Source organism: Bactrocera dorsalis, unplaced genomic scaffold (assembly GCF_023373825.1).
Source record: "Bactrocera dorsalis isolate Fly_Bdor unplaced genomic scaffold, ASM2337382v1 BdCtg051, whole genome shotgun sequence".
Taxonomy (NCBI): Eukaryota; Metazoa; Arthropoda; class Insecta; order Diptera; family Tephritidae; genus Bactrocera; species Bactrocera dorsalis.
The window spans coordinates 41286-62310 of NW_026038102.1; the positions used below are offsets into that span (position 1 = coordinate 41286).

The 21025-nt window shown below is 33.4% G+C and overlaps 7 protein-coding genes across 17 annotated transcripts in view; 6 read left to right on the plus strand and 1 right to left on the minus strand.

The window, feature by feature from the left end:
• Nucleotides 1-651: 651 nt before the first annotated feature.
• LOC105226537 (3-oxoacyl-[acyl-carrier-protein] reductase FabG) lies at nt 652-1634 on the plus strand. The gene has a single exon (XM_011205447.4). It carries the CDS (start codon nt 732-734, stop codon nt 1497-1499), a length of 768 nt encoding a protein of 255 aa, XP_011203749.2. The 5' UTR covers nt 652-731; the 3' UTR covers nt 1500-1634.
• Nucleotides 1635-2439: 805 nt separating this feature from the next.
• Nucleotides 2440-3786, plus strand: LOC105226538 (3-oxoacyl-[acyl-carrier-protein] reductase FabG). Its single transcript, XM_011205448.4, has one exon. The coding sequence runs from the start codon at nt 2757-2759 to the stop codon at nt 3597-3599; it is 843 nt and encodes a 280-aa protein (XP_011203750.1). The 5' UTR covers nt 2440-2756; the 3' UTR covers nt 3600-3786.
• Nucleotides 3787-6471: 2685 nt separating this feature from the next.
• On the plus strand, nt 6472-7525 carry LOC105226540 (uncharacterized oxidoreductase TM_0325-like). Its single transcript, XM_011205451.4, has one exon. It carries the CDS (start codon nt 6746-6748, stop codon nt 7523-7525), a length of 780 nt encoding a protein of 259 aa, XP_011203753.1. The 5' UTR covers nt 6472-6745.
• Nucleotides 7526-7690: 165 nt separating this feature from the next.
• On the plus strand, nt 7691-8774 carry LOC105226539 (3-oxoacyl-[acyl-carrier-protein] reductase FabG). The gene has a single exon (XM_011205449.3). The coding sequence runs from the start codon at nt 7821-7823 to the stop codon at nt 8595-8597; it is 777 nt and encodes a 258-aa protein (XP_011203751.1). The 5' UTR covers nt 7691-7820; the 3' UTR covers nt 8598-8774.
• Nucleotides 8775-9202: 428 nt separating this feature from the next.
• LOC105226541 (60S ribosomal protein L13a) lies at nt 9203-10776 on the minus strand. Its single transcript, XM_011205452.3, has 3 exons — nt 10626-10776; nt 9985-10225; nt 9203-9632 (listed from the first exon to the last, which is right to left on the minus strand). Exons 1-3 carry the CDS (start codon nt 10644-10646, stop codon nt 9277-9279), a joined length of 618 nt encoding a protein of 205 aa, XP_011203754.1. The 5' UTR covers nt 10647-10776; the 3' UTR covers nt 9203-9276.
• Nucleotides 10777-11043: 267 nt separating this feature from the next.
• On the plus strand, nt 11044-14167 carry LOC105226542 (src substrate cortactin). 5 transcript variants are annotated; one of them, XM_011205455.4, is made up of 6 exons: nt 11044-11182; nt 11448-11623; nt 11716-12119; nt 12184-12305; nt 12369-13337; nt 13391-14167. In XM_011205455.4, the coding sequence occupies exons 2-6, from the start codon at nt 11463-11465 to the stop codon at nt 13478-13480; spliced, it is 1746 nt and encodes a 581-aa protein (XP_011203757.2). In that variant the 5' UTR covers nt 11044-11182; nt 11448-11462; the 3' UTR covers nt 13481-14167. The 5 variants fall into 5 exon arrangements, with proteins under 5 accessions (XP_011203757.2, XP_011203755.2, XP_011203758.2 ...); XM_011205453.4 differs by having other exon boundaries at nt 11169-11374; nt 11428-11623; XM_011205456.4 differs by lacking the exon at nt 11044-11182 and adding an exon at nt 11193-11344 and having other exon boundaries at nt 11428-11623.
• A 1637-nt stretch (nt 14168-15804) lies between these two features.
• The window catches only part of LOC105226543 (protein Malvolio), a 33646-nt gene continuing 28425 nt past the window's right edge, over nt 15805-21025 (plus strand). For 4 of the 7 annotated variants that reach the window (XM_019990399.3, XM_029550299.2, XM_029550298.2 and 1 more), the window contains exon 1: nt 15805-15935. The gene's annotated coding sequence lies outside the window, so the exon portion shown is untranslated. Of the gene's footprint in view, nt 15936-16455; nt 16663-21025 lie in introns of those variants that run through there. The other 3 variants (XM_029550295.2, XM_029550293.2, XM_029550296.2) reach the window with 2 other exon arrangements.

Consider the following 21025-nt stretch of genomic DNA (forward strand, 5'->3'; position numbering starts at 1 on the left):
CTTTTCGGCTTAAGCTTCTGCACCGCGACAAGGCGCCTGCCATTCGCAGAGCACTTAGACATTAATTTGTTTTTGATGGGTATGAAATTTTTTCGCCATATACGACATACAAATTCATTTTACGTTCGTTCTTCAATGGACAGGGTCAGGAATTAATGTAATTATAGTGTATATCTTGTAATTCTCATATAATTTTATTATAATAGCATTTTCCTGTATAAAACTTTATTTTTATCTCATTTTCCAAAACATCGTATTCCACATCTCTCGGAGTTGATATATTTTAATATTTGTTTCTACAAAAACATCAGATTAAAACAATATATAGTATGCGTGTTGTATATTGGTATTGACCTCACTGGAGATCAATAATATAAAAGAAATTGTGATTTTGCTTATTATTTATTTTATAGATGCCACACCCGACAAACTTGTAAGCATACCAAGGTTAAGAACTGAAAAATTTATACTAGTTAATTTCACTACAAACATACCGAAGGCACATTATTGAAAATCAAGTTGAAATTAGTAATTTTGTGTGCAACATGCTACGTTACGCTTTTTCATACGATTACGCGTATTATGTAGTTCTAGCTTTACAGCTGATGAAACCAAAACAAGAATGTCGAAAAAGAGATGCAATAATAATGTACAGAAATAAACAAAAATAACACTTATCTCCCGGTAATTTACATAATGATCAGTTCAGATTTTGTTATCAACATTAAACCATGAACTTTGCGGGAAAAGTTGTGCTTATCACTGGAGCAAGTTCTGGGATAGGAGCAGCTACAGCAATAAAATTTGCAAAATTAGGTGCCTTACTCGCTCTAAATGGACGCAATGCCGAGAATTTGAAAGCTGTAGCAAGCCAATGTTCCTGCGTTGGTAAGGAACCAATTTTAGTTTTGGGCGACATTTCCAAAGAAGCTGATACAGAAAGGGTTTGGCATGAGACGTTACAAAAATACAAAAAATTGAATGTATTAGTTAACAATGCAGGTATAATTGAGACAGGTAGTATTGAAAACACTAACCTAGAGCAATATGACCGTGTGATGAACACAAATTTACGAGCTATATACCACCTAACAATGTTGGCCGTACCTGAACTGATTAAAAGCAAAGGCAATATTGTAAATGTTTCCAGCGTAAATGGAATACGTTCATTTCCGGGTGTGCTAGCTTACAATATTTCGAAGATGGGAGTAGATCAATTTACAAGGTGTGTTGCTTTGGAATTGGCCGCCAAGGGTGTGCGTGTGAATTGTGTTAATCCTGGTGTCACCGTTACTAATTTACACAAGCGCGGCGGTATGGATGAAGAAACATACGAAAAGTTCTTAGAACATTCGCAAACAACACATGCTCTGGGTCGGCCTGGCACAGCAGATGAAGTGGCAAATGCAATCACTTTTTTGGCTAGTGATTTGGCCACTTTCACGACTGGTGTAAGCTTGGCCGTAGATGGTGGTCGACATGCTATGTGCCCAAGATAATTAAGTAATGTATGCAGAAAATTGCATTTATTTTATATTTTTTTATATCTAAATTGTATGTTCTTGTTAAAAAAGTTTTGTACTTTCCTTGAAACCGCAAATAAAAAGTATACATACATGTGCATAAATAATTTACTTATCGGCTTATACTATGTTAGTTGAAGCAACAGTGAAGAATATAAAGACTATTGAGTTTCTATCTGTCAAAACAAAAAACAAAGGCACGTTCCTAAATACGTACTCGTATATTCAGTAGAGCAAATGTTTATAATGTTCTATGTTAGTATGAGAAATTAATTTTCTCGATTTGTATTTTCACTTTCGTTTCAAAAAATTTAATTTAAAATTTTTATATGTACGTACATGTGTAAGTATGTACATTCGTTATATACACACCCCTTTGATGGACAACCAACAATTTAAATAGATGCGAGCACAGTAGAGCATATTATTTTATTTTATTTTTTTAATCCATTAGTGTCGCTTGTGGAAAATCTGCTTGCCAAATTGTCAAACAAAACAAGTTTATCAAAATATCATTGAACGTAAAAATAGCCAAAAACAATGGCAGGCGAGAGTGTGAAAAGTTGCTCCAACAAACGATCTATACCTACATTTATTTGTTTTTCAGTAGTTCCCAATCTTGCTACACTTGAATAATATGTTTATATGTATGATATGCACTAATCAATACAGTATTTCAATAACAAAATGATCATGTACCACAATGTCAAAAATTCCATCATCTAAAAAAGAGTTCATTGGAATTGTAACTACCTAACTAACAGTTAATTAACAAAGATATACATACATACATACATATGTATAATAGTTCACTCTGACATTGCATAAAAAGTTTGTCAACCACTGATGGCCAAGAGAAAAGTCCAGTGGGTGTGAGAGCGGGAGATAAAGAGGAGCTCTGTGCAAATATACATATACTTACATAAATATGTGTACATACATACATTTATCCAAGTTGTATGAGTGACTATGTACAAGTGTACTTACATATATGTATGTATACGATCGATTCGCCTTTTGAATGTTATCTGCTTGTATAGCAAAGCGAATAAACAATATTAATAGACAACTGATTTGATAGACCTAACGTGATCACGTCTCTTAGAGCTGTTCAGTCCACAACGCACAGTTTTCGTTGGTCATTCTTGTGTATCGGTTGTTTCTTTAGCCATTTACTTAACTACACATATCCGTTTGTACAAAGTTAGACAGATTTTATTCTTATTCTGCATAATGTTCCCAATTGGATTCAATCATTCAATTGATATAGAGGAGCCCGTGGTTATTCCACCACCACCATCTCCTTTAGATTTTAAAAACAAAGTTATAATTATCACTGGCGCTTGCTCTGGCATTGGCGCCGCAGTCGTCATGGAGTTTGCCAAGTGGGGTGGCCTACTGACTGTTGCCGGTCGCAATAAGGAGAGCTTGCGTGCTGTTGCCGACAAGGTCATTGATGCATATGATCACTCGCCATTGATTGTGCATGCAGACATGATTAATGAGGAGGAGGTACGCCATATTGTTGATAAAACCATAGCCACTTACGGACATATCGATGTGCTCGTTAACAGCGCGTCCGTTATTGAGATTGGTAACATTGAAACAACTACAATGGCTCAATATGATCGCGTTATGGATGTAAATTTGCGCGCCGTATTTCAACTAACATCGTTGGCTGTGCCGTATTTAATCGAGACAAGAGGCTGCATTGTAAACTTATCAAGCGTTAACGGCTTACGTTCATTTCCCGGTGTACTCGTATATAATCTTTCTAAAGCTGCATTAGACCAATTTACTCGTTGCGTAGCGCTTGAATTGAAAGAAAAAGGTGTTCGCTGTAATTCAGTTAATCCTGTCGTCGATGTTACGGAAATTCAAAAAAGTGACGATATAGATGATGAGGCGTACCAAAAGTGGTTAGAACATTCTGGCACGATAAGTGAAGACGGACGAGAGGGTTTGGAGGAGAACGTGGCAGGCGTGATCGCATTTCTGGCCAGCGATATGGCGAGTTTCATTACCGGTGCCAGTTTGCCAGTAGACGGTGGGCGCCATGCAATGTGTCCCCGATAAGTTGGTCATACATATTTTATATACAAATTACATATATCCATAGGTATTAAGTAAATTACATTTGGCATCATGTACTATCAAATACTATAAATGTGTTGTATGTTCTTGCATTACTAATTAGAGTTTTATTTATGTATATGTATATGTAAGTAGTTTCATAAATAAAGACAATTACATTTGTTAGAAATAGATATCGTTATACTTCATAAAAAGTAATAATAAATGTTAGTGATACATTATTGTTTTAAATAAAATTGCTTACATATTTGATAAGTTCACCCGTTCCATACATCGATGTTTGCATTTAACCTACAGCGATTGTGGGATTCAGTTATGTCTTCACAGATTCTTTGGTGCGTTAATTGGCAGTAATTGAAACTGCTGCAACAAAATTATCAATAACTTTCATAAATGTGTATTAATAAAAATACATACCTACAAACATACATACATATATTCATATATGTACATACATATATACATATATACACGTAAAAGTGAAAATGTTTTCATATTAACGATGTTTTCATACAAACAGATGGACAGGCGAAAGTATCGATATCGGCTCAGCTCGTGGCCAGTGGCGTAGCTATCTAAGGGCTAGGCGGAGCAGTGCTCCTAGTGGCCCTCAAGCTCAGGGTGTCCTCGAATCCTTACCAGAAATCAACTCCACCTTAGTCATGACAAATCAGTTGAGAGAAATTCAAAACTTATGCCCAGGGAATTGTCCTAAATTCTTTCTGTAGGTTGGTAGTGTGGTTAATTTGACGGATAGTGATATGTGCGCTTTATTATTCGCCGATGTGCGTTTTATTGTGAATTCGAGTTAAGAACAGATAAAAAATTAATGCGGCATCAGGAGTAGTGTGATGGTTAAATTTTATTTGATTCTACTACTCATATTGATGTCCGTTAAGTCAATAAGTCATGTTAAATCTAAATATTTCGGCTACGGTTCATTGTAACGGGTGATTTTTTTGAGGTTAGGATTTTCATGCATTAGTATTTGACAGATCACGTGGGATTTCAGACATGGTGTCAAAGAGAAAGATGCTCAGTATACTTTGACATTTCATCATGAATAGACTTACTAACGAGCAACGCTTGCAAATCATTGAATTTTATTACCAAAATCAGTGTTCGGTTCGAAATGTGTTTTATCGACAAATTTTGTTCAGCGATGAGGCTCATTTCTGGTTGAATGGCTACGTAAATAAGCAAAATTGCCGCATTTGGGGTGAAGAGCAACCAGAAGCCGTTCAAGAACTGCCCATGCATCCCGAAAAATGCACTGTTTGGTGTGGTTTGTACGCTGGTGGAATCATTGGACCGTATTTTTTCAAAGATGCTGTTGGACGCAACGTTACGGTGAATGGCGATCGCTATCGTTCGATGCTAACAAACTTTTTGTTGCCAAAAATGGAAGAACTGAACTTGGTTGACATGTGGTTTCAACAAGATGGCGCTACATGCCACACAGCTCGCGATTCTATGGCCATTTTGAGGGAAAACTTCGGACAACAATTCATCTCAAGAAATGGACCCGTAAGTTGGCCACCAAGATCATGCGATTTAACGCCTTTAGACTATTTTTTTGTGGGGCTACGTCAAGTCTAAAGTCTACAGAAATAAGCCAGCAACTATTCCAGCTTTGGAAGACAACATTTCCGAAGAAATTCGGGCTATTCCGGCCGAAATGCTCGAAAAAGTTGCCCAAAATTGGACTTTCGGAATGGACCACCTAAGACGCAGCCGCGGTCAACATTTAAATAAAATTATCTTCAAAAAGTAAATGTCATGAACCAATCTAACGTTTCAAATAAAGAACCGATGAGATTTTGCAAATTTTATGCGTTTTTTTTTAAAAAAAAGTTATCAAGCTCTTAAAAAAATCACCCTGTATAACTCGAAATATCGTAAAAAGCACAAGTAACCTGCAGTAAGTATATATTGTACATACATACATATACACATATGTACTTTAATTCAGGTCTGCAATGAAACTTCGTTATTTTGATATTACTTATCAAAATATTATCAGAAATAGTACAAAAGAAGTTCAAAGTTGCAAATTTATAGAAATGATTTTGAATTATTCAAGTGCAAAGCTAGTGAAACTGGAAGAAAATATGGCATTGATACCCATTTTCAAGAAAAAAGGTAAAGAAAAGTTAAACAACATTTTGATGAATTAGCAGCTGATTACGGATTTCCAAATCGATTTATTTACCACCTAGTTTTACTTCAACTAACTCAAGCATGGACTGTTCACCAATTATGTAAGGAAATATTGAACAAAATATATAACGGAAGTTTTTAGAGCAATGTTATTATTCTTTACAATTTTCGTCACTTCTGCAGCAGCAGCAGAAAGGTCATTTAGCAAATGGAAAATAATAAAATTTTAAGAAACCAGCTATACTCGACTCCGACTTTTATAATTAATAGCAAATAAAAAAAATCAAGTCTGGATTTAAACGAAGTCATTGCTACTTTAGCGAAAACTGAAGCTAGAAAAAATTGTAAATATAATTGTTATTTAGTCAGTTGGTAGGCCCGACCTTTATATAATAAGCCCTTCAATCTTCTCTATTTCGTTTTATTAGCTAAACCTTAACCAAGTATTAATTGCCCTGCAGTGCACAAAAATCAAAGCTTAAGTAGCTTAGAATTTTTAAAATATTTGTATATTTTATACTTTTATTTGCTAAAACCTAATCAGTATACATAGCAGTGGCGCCCCATTTGTAATTTGCCCCAGGGCCCTTGGTTTTTCAGGGTTTTCGATGTTTCCTTCTGGGTGTTACAAACATCGATTGTAGGATATAATAAATAAGAAAACATATAAAATTTAACTGGATACTATTTAGAGTGGTTAAAATAAAAAAAAAACATTATTTTATGACCCTATGAGTAACAAATATTTTACTTGTAATCAAGATAGAACCATCTCTACTGAGAATTACATGATGTACCAAGGTCAGCCAGTTTCACTTCCTGTCTGATTTTAGAAAGTGACATACATACAAATATATTTGGCTTTAAATATTTTTTAATATTATATTATTAATTCAAAATTAAAAAGTTCAAAAAAATTGTAAAAGCAAAATTTTTTAAATGCAAATTTGAAATATATATGTACATATATGAACTTCACCAACAAGGTTGTGCTGCTAACTGGCGCTGCGTCAGGAATTGGCGCTGCTACTGCAGTTCGTTTTTCGGAGCTTGGCGCTAAGCTAGCCATTGTTGATCTGAGCGCTGAGGGACTTAAAAAGACAGCTGAGAATTGCATAAAATGTGCCAAGTCAAAAGATCAAGGAGAACCATTTCAGATAGTCGGGGACGTTAGCAAGTCGGAAGATTTGGAATGCATTGCTAAGTCAACAATTAAAAAATATAAAAAACTGGATGTGTTAGCAAATAATGCCGGTATTATGGAGGATGGCACCATTGAAACCACATGTCTGGAGCAGTTTGATCGCATGATACACACCAATTTACGTTCCCAGTTTTATTTATCATTACTGTTGGTGCCGGAATTATTGAAAACAAAGGGTAACATTGTGAATACATCGAGTATATGCGGCATGCGTTCATTTCCTAACACGCTGGCCTACAATATATCTAAAGCAGGTGTAGATCAATTCACCCGCTGCGTAGCGCTGGAGCTTGGCGAGCGCGGTGTGCGTTGTAATTGTGTAAATCCTGGAGTTATATATACTAATTTACAAAAGCGATATTTGGATGAGAATGGTTACAAGGAATTTCTAAAAAAAGCAAAATATACACACGCTTTAGCACGCTATGGTCAACCAATTGAAGTGGCGAATGTAATATGTTTTCTAGCAAGTGATTTGGCCAGTTTCATCACTGGTCACAATATACCAGTAGATGGTGGGAGACACGCTATGACACCGCGCTAAATTGCTAGAAAATTCAAAAATAACGACTTTCGGAAAAATGATGTGGGAGCAATGTGAAAACCAATTAAGCTGCAACGTCGATCATCAACAAACAGAAAATATATGTAAGTTAATCGAAATTGGGCAACTACAATGGCTAACATCTCTGCTTACCCCCTTTTTGTTTTGTGTTCATGAATCACAGAATAAATCGTGGAGCAACAGTGTTTCTGATAACAGCCAATAGTACTTAAATACTTAAGTTTTTTGATTTTTATCTGATTTGAATTTCATCAATCGAGTATATAACAGTAGAATGGATTTCAAGGGCAAAGTTGTGCTAATAACGGGAGCCAGTTCTGGAATTGGAGCTGCTGCTGCAGTGAAATTCGCTAAATTTGGTGCCAAGCTGGCATTGGTTGGACGAAATGTGGAAAATCTTAAAGAAACAGCATCTAAGTGTGAAAATGTCGGAGAGGACTCATTGACTCCATTATTGATAAGGGTCAACCTGACAGACGAATCGGCTGTGCCAAATATTATAAGTGAAGTGTTGGAACGTTATGGACAACTTGACGTATTGGTCAACAATGCCGGAATTATTGAAAATGGCACAATTGAGAATACAAGCCTTGCTCAATTCGATAGAATTATGGACACAAACGTTCGCTCTGTGTATCAGCTGACTATGCTCGCCGTACCTGAGTTAATTAAAACAAAAGGCAATATCGTTAATGTATCCAGCGTTTGTGGTCTACGTGCATTTCCCAATGTATTGGCTTACAATATATCGAAATCGGCTATTGATCAATTTACACGTTGTGTGGCTTTAGAGCTTGCACCGAAAGGCGTGCGATGCAATTCAGTTAATCCGGGTGTCGTAGTCACCAACTTGCACAAAAGTGCTGGCATGAACGATGAAGCTTATGAGAAATTTTTGGAGCACTGCAAAATCACTCATGCTCTTGGACGGGCTGGAGATGTGGAAGAAGTGGCCAATGCTATTTGCTTTTTGGCCAGTGATTTGGCCACATTTACTACCGGCATGAATATGCCAGTTGACGGAGGCAGACATGCCATGTGCCCCAGATAAAAAAAAAACAATGGAATGACTTTAATAAACATGCGTTTATACCTCGGAAACATACATATGCTTACTAATATTAATAATTTCATTTACATATTTTATATGTATTTATTAACATGCATATAGAGTAAATAAAAATTTTCAAGGTAGTACGTGTGCTTTGAAGTGCAGTTAGCTACAACATGCCGAATTTGTTTTTGTTGTAGGAATAATGCGCAGTCAAATTTATGATGTTCGTTACGTTATTCAAGACAATTTATAATTTCACGATTGTTTTATGGTTAACAGTGCGGAGCTAAAATAGCTTACAGGGCAGCTTTCTTCTTCCAAGACGTTCCACAAAAACATAATAATTTATAAACATATACCCCCAACACTACTTTTGGTCCAGAAATGAAGATAACTTAGCAAATATGTGTATAAAACCATCGATGATGGTCTGCCTAGATTAGATTAGATTGATAAATGAGGAATGCACCACGACTTTAGGTCGATTGGTCCCTCTCCTAAATCACAAGGACTCACTTAGCCCCAGCATACTAACAAAGTCCAATATTCTTAGGGGTGCCTAACACTTTGCACCGCAATTATTGAGAAGTTAAATAACAATATAATTTTACTTATGTTATTCTTTTTATTAAAAAATGAATTCTAATCATTTTAAACAAACTTAGGGGTACGTATTTTAAACTTCGTATCCGTAAGATTTAATGATTTTGTTGAAAGGTTCCGCTACCTTCGCAATGTTTTCGCGAGCCTTAACAGTCAACTTCTTCATGATTCTGTTGTGCTTCAGAGTGACACGCAACTTAGCCTTGCGTTTCCTTTCCAGACTCTTAACGACATCTTGGTAGTGCCAGCCGACTTCGCTTGACAAACGTCCAACTTGGCAGTATTTGCGGTCAGAACGCAGAGTGAGGACACGCATGGCGATTGGTACACAGACACGACGACGTTTGTCGTATGGTGGTGGAATACCATCGAAAACGCGGAGACGGGCAAGTGCAGCTTGACCACGCTTGGTTTTGTGTGGAATCATGCCTGCAACAAAGTAGTTTGTCTTAATCATAAATTTGTTTACATAGATATTACGAATATAAGTTAAGGTGCGTCAGTTAACGATTTTGTTACATTTTCCGCTTCAAATAATGTAGGTAAGAAATATTGTTCATCACTGCTGTTTTAGAGCTATTTATAAGATGAATTTCATTACGTACCTGAAAGTAAAGAAATATATTTATCAATGACCGCTTAAAACAAATCATAATTATATTGATGCACTAATAATCAGTTGCTATTAGCTTGTTACATTTGTATTTCAAATAATGTAGGTAAGAAAATTAAGTCATCATTAAATAATTTTTTATTATTATAAAATATTATAGAAACTTACCTCGTACAGCTTTGAAGAAAATTCTTGATGGAGCACGGAAGTGATATGGACCACGAGCAGGATTTACGTTACAGCGTTTGCGCAAATACGCCAAGTACTTAATTTTATTTCTGTAGAAATGGCCAGAGAGGTTCAATTCCTCGCAACGTACAACTGCCACTTTACCTCCTTGAAGAAGGTATTTGGCAACAACGGAGGCCAAACGGCCAACCAGATGGCCACGACCATCAATAACAACGGCCTGCAAATATACAAAACATAATCTCAATCAAAATTGTGTTCTAATAGAAATCTAGGTTATGATATAAATCAAAACAAAAATGGTGCCTCACACATTCCACTATAAAAAAAAATTATAAGTATACACAAAATATACAATACGTGTTAATATGTTCGAAAATATTACAACTATAGCCAATATTTTCACTGTTTAGACCTTATCCACCAAACCAAATGGGCACGTGTACCACCAAGTACAATTGGACACAAGAATTTAGTTAATTTTTTATCACTTTACAGTTCACTTTCCCACATAAATTTGATGTTTTTGAAAATTTTACGGCGTATTGTACATTTTGCTCACATTTCCATTAACTTTTAATGCATTTATTCGGCATTTTCATGAGAAAAACGCCACTTACCCTATTCGACAAACCAGTCATGTTAAAGAACCGCACGGAAAGAAATGGACGAGTATCGCCATCGTGCAACGGAAGTTATGTTCCGTTCCTCTTCGATTTTTCAATATGGCGAAGTATATCGAAATGTTATCGTTGGAGTCTGTTCACAAAAGTTCTTCCTTTATGACAGCGTACATATAAACTTGATTACTTTTTTATAAAACGACAAAACAAACGTATATTTATCGTTAAAAGATAATCAACTATTTATTGATTACGACAGAATATCTTAAATGCTTGATTTTTGTCTGCATAGAGATTTACCTATGTCAAAATATGGACTACACCCACAACAAACTATAATTTTCAAATTATTAATGAACATTAAAACTCGTTTCCGGTAAATTATTAATTATATCAATTGATAAGTACTATACATTTAATAATATTGAATTGTGGTTAATATGGTATCTGGGTAATTACTAAATAATATTGTACTCTTTATACTAAACTAATTGTGAGTTGTTGGCTTAATAAAGAAGAAGCATTTGCTACATTTACAAAAGGGATTCGTTGAAGTAAGAATACAATTTTCTGATTATAAGTAGAACAAGTTGTTAAAAACGGGAAATAAAGTGCAGCAAATTATTACATATTTAGAAAATCCAAGAAATTCCAAGCAATCAAATATCATAAATCAGCCGTAGTCAACTATTAAAAAAACCGGCTGACCACTCCCTGTAGATAAAGAATACGAAACAAGTTTGATTGTAACCTTATCTTTTTTTATTTGTGAACATATACACTTAACAAAGTGATAAAGACCCTTTTTGTTTTTCGCAGCAAATTATAAAGAAAATGTGGAAAGCAACAGCTGGTCTGCAACTCCAAAACACTCAACCAGACGCTGATGATGATTGGGAGACGGATCCAGATTTCGTAAACGATGTCAGTGAACAAGAACAGCGATGGGGATCAAAGACCGTCGAGGGAAGCGGACGTACAGCCGGTGCTATCGAGTAAGTATATTTGATTACTCATTTATTAATCGTAATGTAACATAATTCAATGATTCACCCGTACAATTGATGCCAATTATATATGTATGAAGCATGGAAAAATTGCGTTTTGAAACCGAAAAAGCTGATCAAGATAAGAAGAAGAAAGAATTAGAAGAGCAAAATCCAGGTTACGGCTATGGTGGAAAGTTTGGTGTGCAAAACGATCGCATGGATAAATCAGCAGTCGGACATGACTACCGAGCAACAGTTGAGAAACATGCTTCGCAAAAGGACTACAGCGAGGGTTTTGGTGGCAAATTTGGCGTTCAGAAAGACCGCGTAGACAAGTCGGCAGCAGGTTGGGATCATATTGAAAAGGTTGAAAAACATGCCTCTCAGAAAGACTATGCGACTGGATTCGGTGGCAAATTTGGCGTTCAATCCGACAGGGTAGACAAATCGGCTGTTGGATGGGATCACGTTGAGAAGGTTGAAAAACATGAATCACAGAAAGGTAAAACACAACAATTGCAAATAGTAAAAATAATTTCATTATTAGAATTTTTTTTGTATTTTAGATTATTCAAAGGGATTCGGTGGCAAATTTGGTATACAGGAAGATCGCAAAGACAAATCCGCCATGGGTTGGGATCATAAAGAGGCACCACAAAAGCATGAGAGTCAAATTGATCACAAAGTGGTTTGTTATATAGCTAAATATTATTTTTATAGCAAAATAATAATAAAATTTGCTATAATATAGGGTTTTGGTGGAAAATTTGGTGTCCAAAGAGATCGCATGGATAAATCAGCTGCTGGTTTTGATGATAACGAAAAGCAACAGGTGGGAACCACATACACTAAGGTAAAACCTAACATTGAAGGTGCGAAGCCGTCCAATTTGCGTGCGAAATTTGAAAATCTGGCCAAAAACTCTGAAGAAGAAACGCGTAAAAGGGCTGAGGAGCAAAAACGTTTGCGTGAAGAGAAAGATCGTCGTGATCGTGAAGAGGCAGCCAAAAAAACTGTTATTGAAAATACACCATTACCGGCAGCTGAAGAAGCACGAGCTCCACCACCAAAAGGCAGTCGTTCGTCGATTTCGACTGGTCGCGAAGGTGGTATCAGTAATGCTATAAGTGCATTCAATCAAATGCAATCGCCGACAACAGAGAATCCTCCAACAGTACGTAAAGAACCCATAGTCATACCTAAAGCTCAACCGGTCGAAATAGTAAACCAAATAGAAGAGAAACAACAAAGTCAACCAATTATGGAGGATGTTAAGAAAAATGTCACAATAACTGCACCACCACCTGATGTCATACCATCTATTGAAATAGAGACTGCAATAACACCACCACAGTTATCGTCACCAGAATGTCCAACGCAAGAACCTGTTTACGAGAATAGAAAAAGCATCGAACAAAGACAACAGCAGCAGCATGTACAACAAAAATCGGTTCAACAACAACAACAAAGTTCGCAACAACAATCACAAGTAGAAGAGAAAAGAGAAAACGAAGGTGCTGCACTCGACAATGCAGTGGCCACTTCAGCTGCTCCTACTGCTGTTGCCACCACCGATGAAGCAATTTATTCTAATTCCGATAATTTAGCTGATTACATCGAAGATACAGGCATTCATGCGATTGCATTGTATGACTATCAAGCTGCCGACGACGATGAAATATCCTTCGACCCCGATGATACAATTACTCATATCGAAATGGTAAATATAATTACTAAAGTTTTTGAATAGGTTTTTAAGTCTTGCTATTGCAGATCGATGAAGGCTGGTGGCGTGGTTTGTGCAAAAATCGATATGGGCTGTTTCCAGCAAATTATGTGCAATTGATAAATCAAAAAGCATAAACAAGTTTATGTTTTCTTCTACATTTTTATACCATAAAACGATCCGAAATGATTGACGAGATACATTTTTGCAAAAGATGGTTTTGCAATAGGTTAAGTTTTGTTATAAAACTAAATTAAATGCTTCCTTAAAGGCTAAAATAGTGTAGAGACACTGCAAATATGTTAATAGTAGATATGGTTAAAAGTAATAATAATAATTTTTTATGAATCATCCCTAACCAGTATTTACCTCAAACACATTAAAGCAACGAATCGTTTAAAAGGAATACACACATTTTTTATTCCTAGCTCATATTTAATAAATTTAATTTATTTAACTTTTACTCAACATTCAATTTAATACAATTTTCCACAAACAGACAAATAATTTTGTAAATTTTTAATTAATTACCGGTAATACATAAAGGTATTTTGAATCAAGAAAAGTTTCCTGAAATTTATTAAAATTTAAGGAGGTTGCAGTAAGCAAACATTGCCAGTAGCATTAACTCAGCAGAGCACAATTTCGGGACATTAAATAGCTCAATTGATTATTTAAAGATTGTTATACATTAATAAAATGCATTTTTATAGACATTGCATTTGACATTCTTCATATGTATGTGTATGTTTCTGGTTAAAGACTTAAATGTTACAAGTAGTGTATTTGTATGAAAAATATATAACAAAATTACAAAACATTCAGTACTCGGTGTTTCAATAACGAAAGAATTATTAATTATATATTATCTATCATTTGTAATGTATAATTAATGCATAATATTTCAAGACTATTGTGTCAAAATTTATGTCGATTGGACTTTTATTTCAAAGCTTTAAAGCGTTTCCCTCATACGTTTTCAATGCCGGTATCCCTAAAAACTCAAAAACTACAACACCGATTGTTTTGGAATTGTGAACACTTTCTATACGTAATTTACGTAACGCTGGAAAGAGTTTTTAATTTGTTAATATTTTTAATTACACAATAACAAGTTAATCGTTTTTCGCATAAAATTCGCGTTTTTTCCTTCAAAGTCTTCCCAAAAGGTGAAAAATTTAAATTTCGAAAAACCCTCCAGGAAAAAACCTGGGCAATGTGATTTATCTAACTATATAATTTTAATTTCATTATTAATATTTTCAAATGTTATACGATAATGTACCATTATTTTTAAAAAAGAGAGGTTAACTGTCCAAAAAGAAAACATAAAAATGGGCATTGTTTAAACGACTTCAATTACTACTTAAATTTGATGTTAAAATTTTCTGATACCGCGAAAATATTTCTTTTAAATGCCTTTTCTTTCATGCCTATAACTAAAACAAAGTCAATATGTTGGCACCTCTTTGCGACAACGAATTAGTAATACTAAAGACAGTAACCGTTTTCCCTCTATGCAAGCATGTTACCTTTCAATAATTTTATAATATGCCCATCAAATGCATATTTTTGACGATATCGAGAACCGTAGACGCCGACTTTAGATAAGGCGTACGTGCAAAGTAGTGATTCATATCATGTTAAAAAAATCATGTGCATAACCAAACCGATGGATTATTTATGTAAAAACAACCTACATTGATAAAAATAAAATATTTTTGAATATATTGGATTGGCAGATGTGCTTAATATTACCATTTCCTTCAAAGGTTTTTGATAATGGTTCCGTTCTAAGTTTTTTAATTGCATATCCATATTCCCTCCAAATTGTTAATTCTTAATTTTTGAAACTATATTTTAGCATGCCATAAAATTATTAGAATTTCAAGCTGTGTCGACGGCTTTCACTGATTTTGACATTATGGATACAAACACTTGGTAAGAGGAAGCTCGCTCGATATCAACACAACATTATATAAATGGATCATGGTGTAGGAGAGATTTGAATTTTAAAACTGCTGCCAGAATTTGTTTTTACAAATATAAATCAATCTGAAACCCTCTTCATTGAAATCAACACTGTTAAATAAGAGAAAGATAACTGATTCTTGCCGGACTTAATAAACTTTTTATTTAACCCAAAAATCCACTTCAAAGCTAAAACGTCCTAATAAATTTAAATGCTTAGAGAATCAAAAATATAGTTACTGCAGCTATCTATCTTTAAATCCATAATCTTAAAATACTGAAAAAGATCAGAACGTCAATATTAAATTTGGGTTTTGACTTATAATCTGCTTAGAGATGATACTTTAGTATAACATCTAAGTTTTACAAATTAAAATAAAAAAGAGTAAACGTTGTATATTAAATTTAGTGAATTGCTATCTCCAAGTTTAGAATAAAAAATGATACCCACTGTTTTGTAATCTGGCAGCTCGTTCATTCTCTCGTATATGAACCGAAGCAGCGCCTATGTTCTCTTCAGTTGTTGCTTGTTGGTTGCTTGCTTCATTTGGGTTGTTGGTGTTCGCTGTTTACCAATTGTTGACGTTTCTCGTTGCTGTTGGCTTGTTGCGGAAGAAAAGTGTACGAGTTTTGCTTACTTAGCGTTACCAGACAATTTCTTTTAATTTGCTTGTGTCGAAACAATTTTCTTCTATGTACTGTGCTTAAACTATGGTAACACAGAATTCGGAAGAGCAGGGCAAAAGAAAATTTTCTTAATTAATTTCAATGAAGTGATGTGGAAAACAATAAGATCGCGGTATATTTGACATACAGTTGTTTTGTGTGATTTTTAACTTTTGTCAAAGAAAAAATACCGTGCAAATATAATTATATGATTCTATGAGCGTAAAGTAGAACAGATTTGCTGAAAAATCGCACACAAAAGAAAATGAAGAAAGTAAAAGACATATGCTGAAAATTCAGCTGTTTAATGTTTCTCTTTTACTTTTCTTGTTGAAGAAATTATAAAATAACCATACGAAGGTTCACAATAGTAAAAATATTGAATAAAGTGCTAATATTTACGTTGTACAATATATAAACGATAGTGCCTTAGATCTTACTTATTTTCTATACTATATTAATGTGGATGTGATAGTTAAACTACTCCAATATTAAGTGTTTTGCGTTCGCTTGAATTAAAAAGTTGAAAATAGTTGCTGATTAATCATCAATCTCATTTATATTTCGCGCGTTAATTTGTAGCGAATGAATCGTATAAATACAAAAACTCAACTTGACACACATCAGTAAAGCTTTTGTTGGAACAATTGGCATCGACAAGCACAAATATCTGTACTTTCAAGTATGTAAATAAAAGAGAATTTCTTATATATATGGTATATGTTGCTATGTATATAACATTCTTGTATCAAAGTATGTATGTATGTACTTCAATTTTTAAGTGGCAAAAAAACCATGCTAGCGTTCTTCTATATAAGTTTGTTATTTAGTTGAATTTCTTATCAGTGCTAATTGCTGGCAGTCGGATGTTGATTATATTAAAAGAAAATAAGTTCCTCTAAATTGGTGCAATAGCTTATTGACGAGCCCTCAAGAAAATAAATTAATGTTGGTAAATGTTGCAAGCTATATCCGTATACTAATATATTATGAATATACATATGTTTCTTCATATGTTTTAACGTGTTATCACATTGGAAACAAATTTTGCACGCTTTTGTAAAAAGCCTTATTGCCGACGTAGTCAAGCCAGCTGTTTTTATGCTTTGGAATTTGTGCTATAATATACAACTTTATAAGTGATGCCAGATAATTAATTAATTTCAATTATAAGTTGCTATAAAATATTGATTTAACGCGATAAATTAAATGCATTTTTATTTAATTTTAATAAAACCTTAAATTCTTTTTTATTTACTTAATCCCATATCAGTATGATATGTATATACCTAAATTAGAAATATAATGAAATATATCTCTTTTTAAACATTTTAAATATTAAATAATTAGCACAAAAACTGGAGTTTGTATGTACATATATTGCGGTTTAAATTAAAAAATAGGCAACAATATTATCTTATATATATTATAATGCCTTTTTTGATATAATAATTTTGCGGTTTTGAACCATACTTTATTTCGAAAGTGTCTGAGTACAATATTATGGAGATGAATGCAATTCTTTGGTCTTAAAATATTTATTAGAGAAATATATTAGGCATACATATATTTTTTTTTTTTGAAAACTTTTGATAATACACATCTGCAACTTTAAATACGAATAAAAACAGTTCGATAATTATGTAATTTCCAGAATTAATTTTTCCATAGGTGACATAAAAATATGGAAACTATTTTTTAATTAATGTAATATGAAATATTTTTTTTTTTTTACTTTCGCCGCCGAAATAAAAACGTATGTCAAATTTAACTATTTCTATTTTTACAATTTTTATATTCACTATTTTAATTTAGACTTTGTCAATTTGCGTCTATAAATTTAATTACTTATATTATAAGCCGCCTATTTCATAAAATGACTGTCACTATTGTCAAAACAGATATTTTACATGTTCTCAGCACAATTCGATAGGTGATAACTGTTTTGCTCCATTTCATTTAAATTTTGACGAATTTAAAATAAAAAATTAAATTGTCGCTGGGTTGATAACTGTTTTGTTCGATAAAAATATGTGTTATCTCTTCGAATTTTGTGGATTTTAAAATGAAATACAATATTGTCGCCAGCCCTATTCTATTAATATATATTTTTGTATTCTATAGTGTCTATAGATTGAAATTTGATTAATCACTTCATAAGCCTCATTGACAGCCGTCTATTTTATAAAATGACACTGAATATCTTTCCTAAGAAAGATATTTTACGCATTGTCCGTGACAATTTGATCCTTGCAAACTGTTCTGTTTTATGAAAATTTTCAATTTTGACAAATTAAAAAGAAAAACAAAATTTTCGTCAGTCCTATGTAATGTGAGTAAATGTCACTCCACTCAATATTTTGGTTTAATGAATATATCGACATTGAGTATGCTGAAACATACGAGTACCATAGTCACAGCTAAAAGAATAGCGTGTGCAAATTTCTTTGTTTCTCGACATTCCTTCGTGGTTTTATCGCCGCTTTGTTCTTTATTAGAGTAAATACACATAATTGGATTCCCCCAAAGGGATTCACTACGAGACTATGTGGTATATATACTATTACATACATAAGTATATACTTATATACATACCTATTTAAATATCTTTATATGTACATACATATTCAGTTTGCTAGAGTTGTTGACATTTTTGTATATTTAAGAAATTATATTTTACTTGCCTCTGACAAAGTGTACATTTTTTCAAAATTTATTAAAATCCTACTAATTAGAATTTCTTTTTTTATTTCTCCACTTATTTTCTATTTCTAAAATATTTACTTTTATTTACAAAGTCAGAAGGAATATCCAGTAAAAACACTTTCGTACTTGGGAGGTCAAGGCTACCTCTCTTCAAAGCTATTAATTTTATTAGACGCAGTCAGATCGTATGCCGTTTAAATGTTTTCTTAATTTGCAAATATTAATTGTTGTACAGAACTTCAGTCATTTGGACGCCGCGTGCATGCCTTATGAAGAACTTTGCATCGGTCACCTAATTGTTGGGCGGTTCTAAGACGTTTTGTTGTCGTGGAAACGGCCTAAGACGTTTTCGTTTTAGCTGGTCTCGCTGTAATTTATTACTTACCTGAGAGTAACAACAATGTTCTTTGGTTGCATTCCAAACATTCAAAATAGTCTCTCTTTGATTATGTCAGTTGTTTGTTAGATTTACCAATCTCAAAATTTGATGTAATCGAAGACAGCTATTATCAACTGCCAAAAGAGTCTCTAAAAGTACTTATTTTTCAAACATGACTTAGACGCTATGTAAAAGTTGATTTTTGAGACAAGCCATTTTTGTGAAGTTATGCTATTTGATTAGTTGTTCCATAAGTACGCACATAAGAGTAAATATAAACAAAATATATGTAAACTGAAATGTTTAAAACGGCAACAGTAGTAATTTCGGTTAACAGCTATAAAAGGTTCTAGGCACCAAAACAAAATTTCGTACATGTTTCGACAACAAATTTACGCAAGGTGCACGAGTCATTCAAGGCAAAATGTGTTGAGGGCAATGTATTTCAGTAAAAACACATACATACATATGTATACCTATACAAACACATACACATGTCTATAGGGCAATAGTGGGGACGTGTAGAGTTACAACGTTGTCTTAAGTTGATTTAAATCGACTTCTTCTTCTCGGCAGAAATAATTTATATGTATCAAGATTTGATAAAAACACTTACATACATATGTGTGGATATATGGATGTATGTATTTGACATACACTTGTAATTTGTTAAATTATTGGCCATGAGCGTGCAAAGTAAGCGCATGCGCAGCACCGCTGTGAACAAAGACTTACTAAGAAGCTGTGGACCCATCAAGTGTAAATAAATTGATACAAGAAAGCGAGAAACTGATAAATGAAGAAACAAATTTTCAAATTTAATGTAAGGTAGTATATATGTACATATGTATCTGAACGCGGCTTTTTAAATTAATTTAAAAAAACCTTCTTTTTCCACATTATGTACTCATGAGCCTATCGAAATATACAAATTTCGCAAAAATATTGTTTCTTGTGATTTTTGTTAAATGTCATTTGATTATAAATAAACCATCAATTTGTCAAAGTTCTTTAAGTGTTCGCTTCAATGTCTTTACTTTGATTTTGATATTATAACCTCCCGATGACTTTATTTTCAATCGAACAAAATTGTTTCCGTTTCACCACACCGAAATATTTCACAAATTCATTCATTCGAATCCAAAATCGTATTAAATTTATTAAATATCGCTTTTATGGGTTGGTCCTGAAAAAAGTTCTTTACTTGAATCTGTTACATACATACGTTTTTACTCCAAAACATAGGTGTTATGTGTGTCTGGTCTTAATTTACAACCAGGTTTACATATTTTAAAACTATGTATAAATGTTTTCCTCTAAACGAACTTACTTTAATATTTTCAAGTGCAGAAATTTTAAAATTAAAATATAAATACTTTTTATTCTTACTTCAATCCGTATGGATTGAGTGTGTTCATTTTGCCTACCTCAAGTTCATTAAACTTTCCATTGCTTATTTCGAAATTCGGGGTATATTTAAAAAATGTCTCCCTTCATTTTTGTTTTTGCTACATACAACTGCTGCAGAGACACTTTAGCAGTGGCAGAAATAACTAAATATTTTTGTAATTATTGTCACATACAGCATTTTTTATATTATATTATACGCATGTATGTTAGTATGTTTGTAATATATGAGTACATTGGTGTAATGTATATGCAATTGCTGAAACACCTGTGATGCACAAATAAAAACAAAATGTATGTTTACAGTAGTGGCCAAAATAAAGGTAATAACAAAGAATTTGTAGTGAAAACAAATTCTATTGTAAATGCTATATTTATTCACTTAATCGTCTTCCATATTTTTTATTTCAACAAAATATCGGTCAGCATATTTAATTCCTTTTCAGTATATTAAATTAACTTATCGTGGTTAGTGATTTATTGTCCACTTTTATCAATCATTCCAGTTATCATATTTATTTGTATTAATTAATAAAAATATAATTTAAGGCTT

What these genes read in the sequence shown, in the direction of transcription:
- LOC105226537 (XM_011205447.4), top strand. Translation starts at nt 732, where the DNA reads ATGAACTTTGCGGGAAAAGTTGTGCTTATCACTGGAGCAAGTTCTGGG.
- LOC105226538 (XM_011205448.4), top strand. Translation starts at nt 2,757, where the DNA reads ATGTTCCCAATTGGATTCAATCATTCAATTGATATAGAGGAGCCCGTG.
- LOC105226540 (XM_011205451.4), top strand. Translation starts at nt 6,746, where the DNA reads ATGAACTTCACCAACAAGGTTGTGCTGCTAACTGGCGCTGCGTCAGGA.
- LOC105226539 (XM_011205449.3), top strand. Translation starts at nt 7,821, where the DNA reads ATGGATTTCAAGGGCAAAGTTGTGCTAATAACGGGAGCCAGTTCTGGA.
- LOC105226541 (XM_011205452.3), bottom strand. Translation starts at nt 10,646, where the DNA reads ATGACTGGTTTGTCGAATAGG. An exon ending in TGACTGGTTTGTCGAATAGG is followed by an intron (nt 10,226 to 10,625) that starts GTAAGTGGCGTT and finishes GTATATTTGCAG; the next exon opens with GCCGTTGTTATTGATGGTCG. An exon ending in TTTCTTCAAAGCTGTACGAG is followed by an intron (nt 9,633 to 9,984) that starts GTAAGTTTCTAT and finishes ACTTTGTTGCAG; the next exon opens with GCATGATTCCACACAAAACC.
- LOC105226542 (XM_011205455.4), top strand. Translation starts at nt 11,463, where the DNA reads ATGTGGAAAGCAACAGCTGGTCTGCAACTCCAAAACACTCAACCAGAC. An exon ending in CGTACAGCCGGTGCTATCGA is followed by an intron (nt 11,624 to 11,715) that starts GTAAGTATATTT and finishes ATATGTATGAAG; the next exon opens with CATGGAAAAATTGCGTTTTG. An exon ending in AAAACATGAATCACAGAAAG is followed by an intron (nt 12,120 to 12,183) that starts GTAAAACACAAC and finishes TTTGTATTTTAG; the next exon opens with ATTATTCAAAGGGATTCGGT.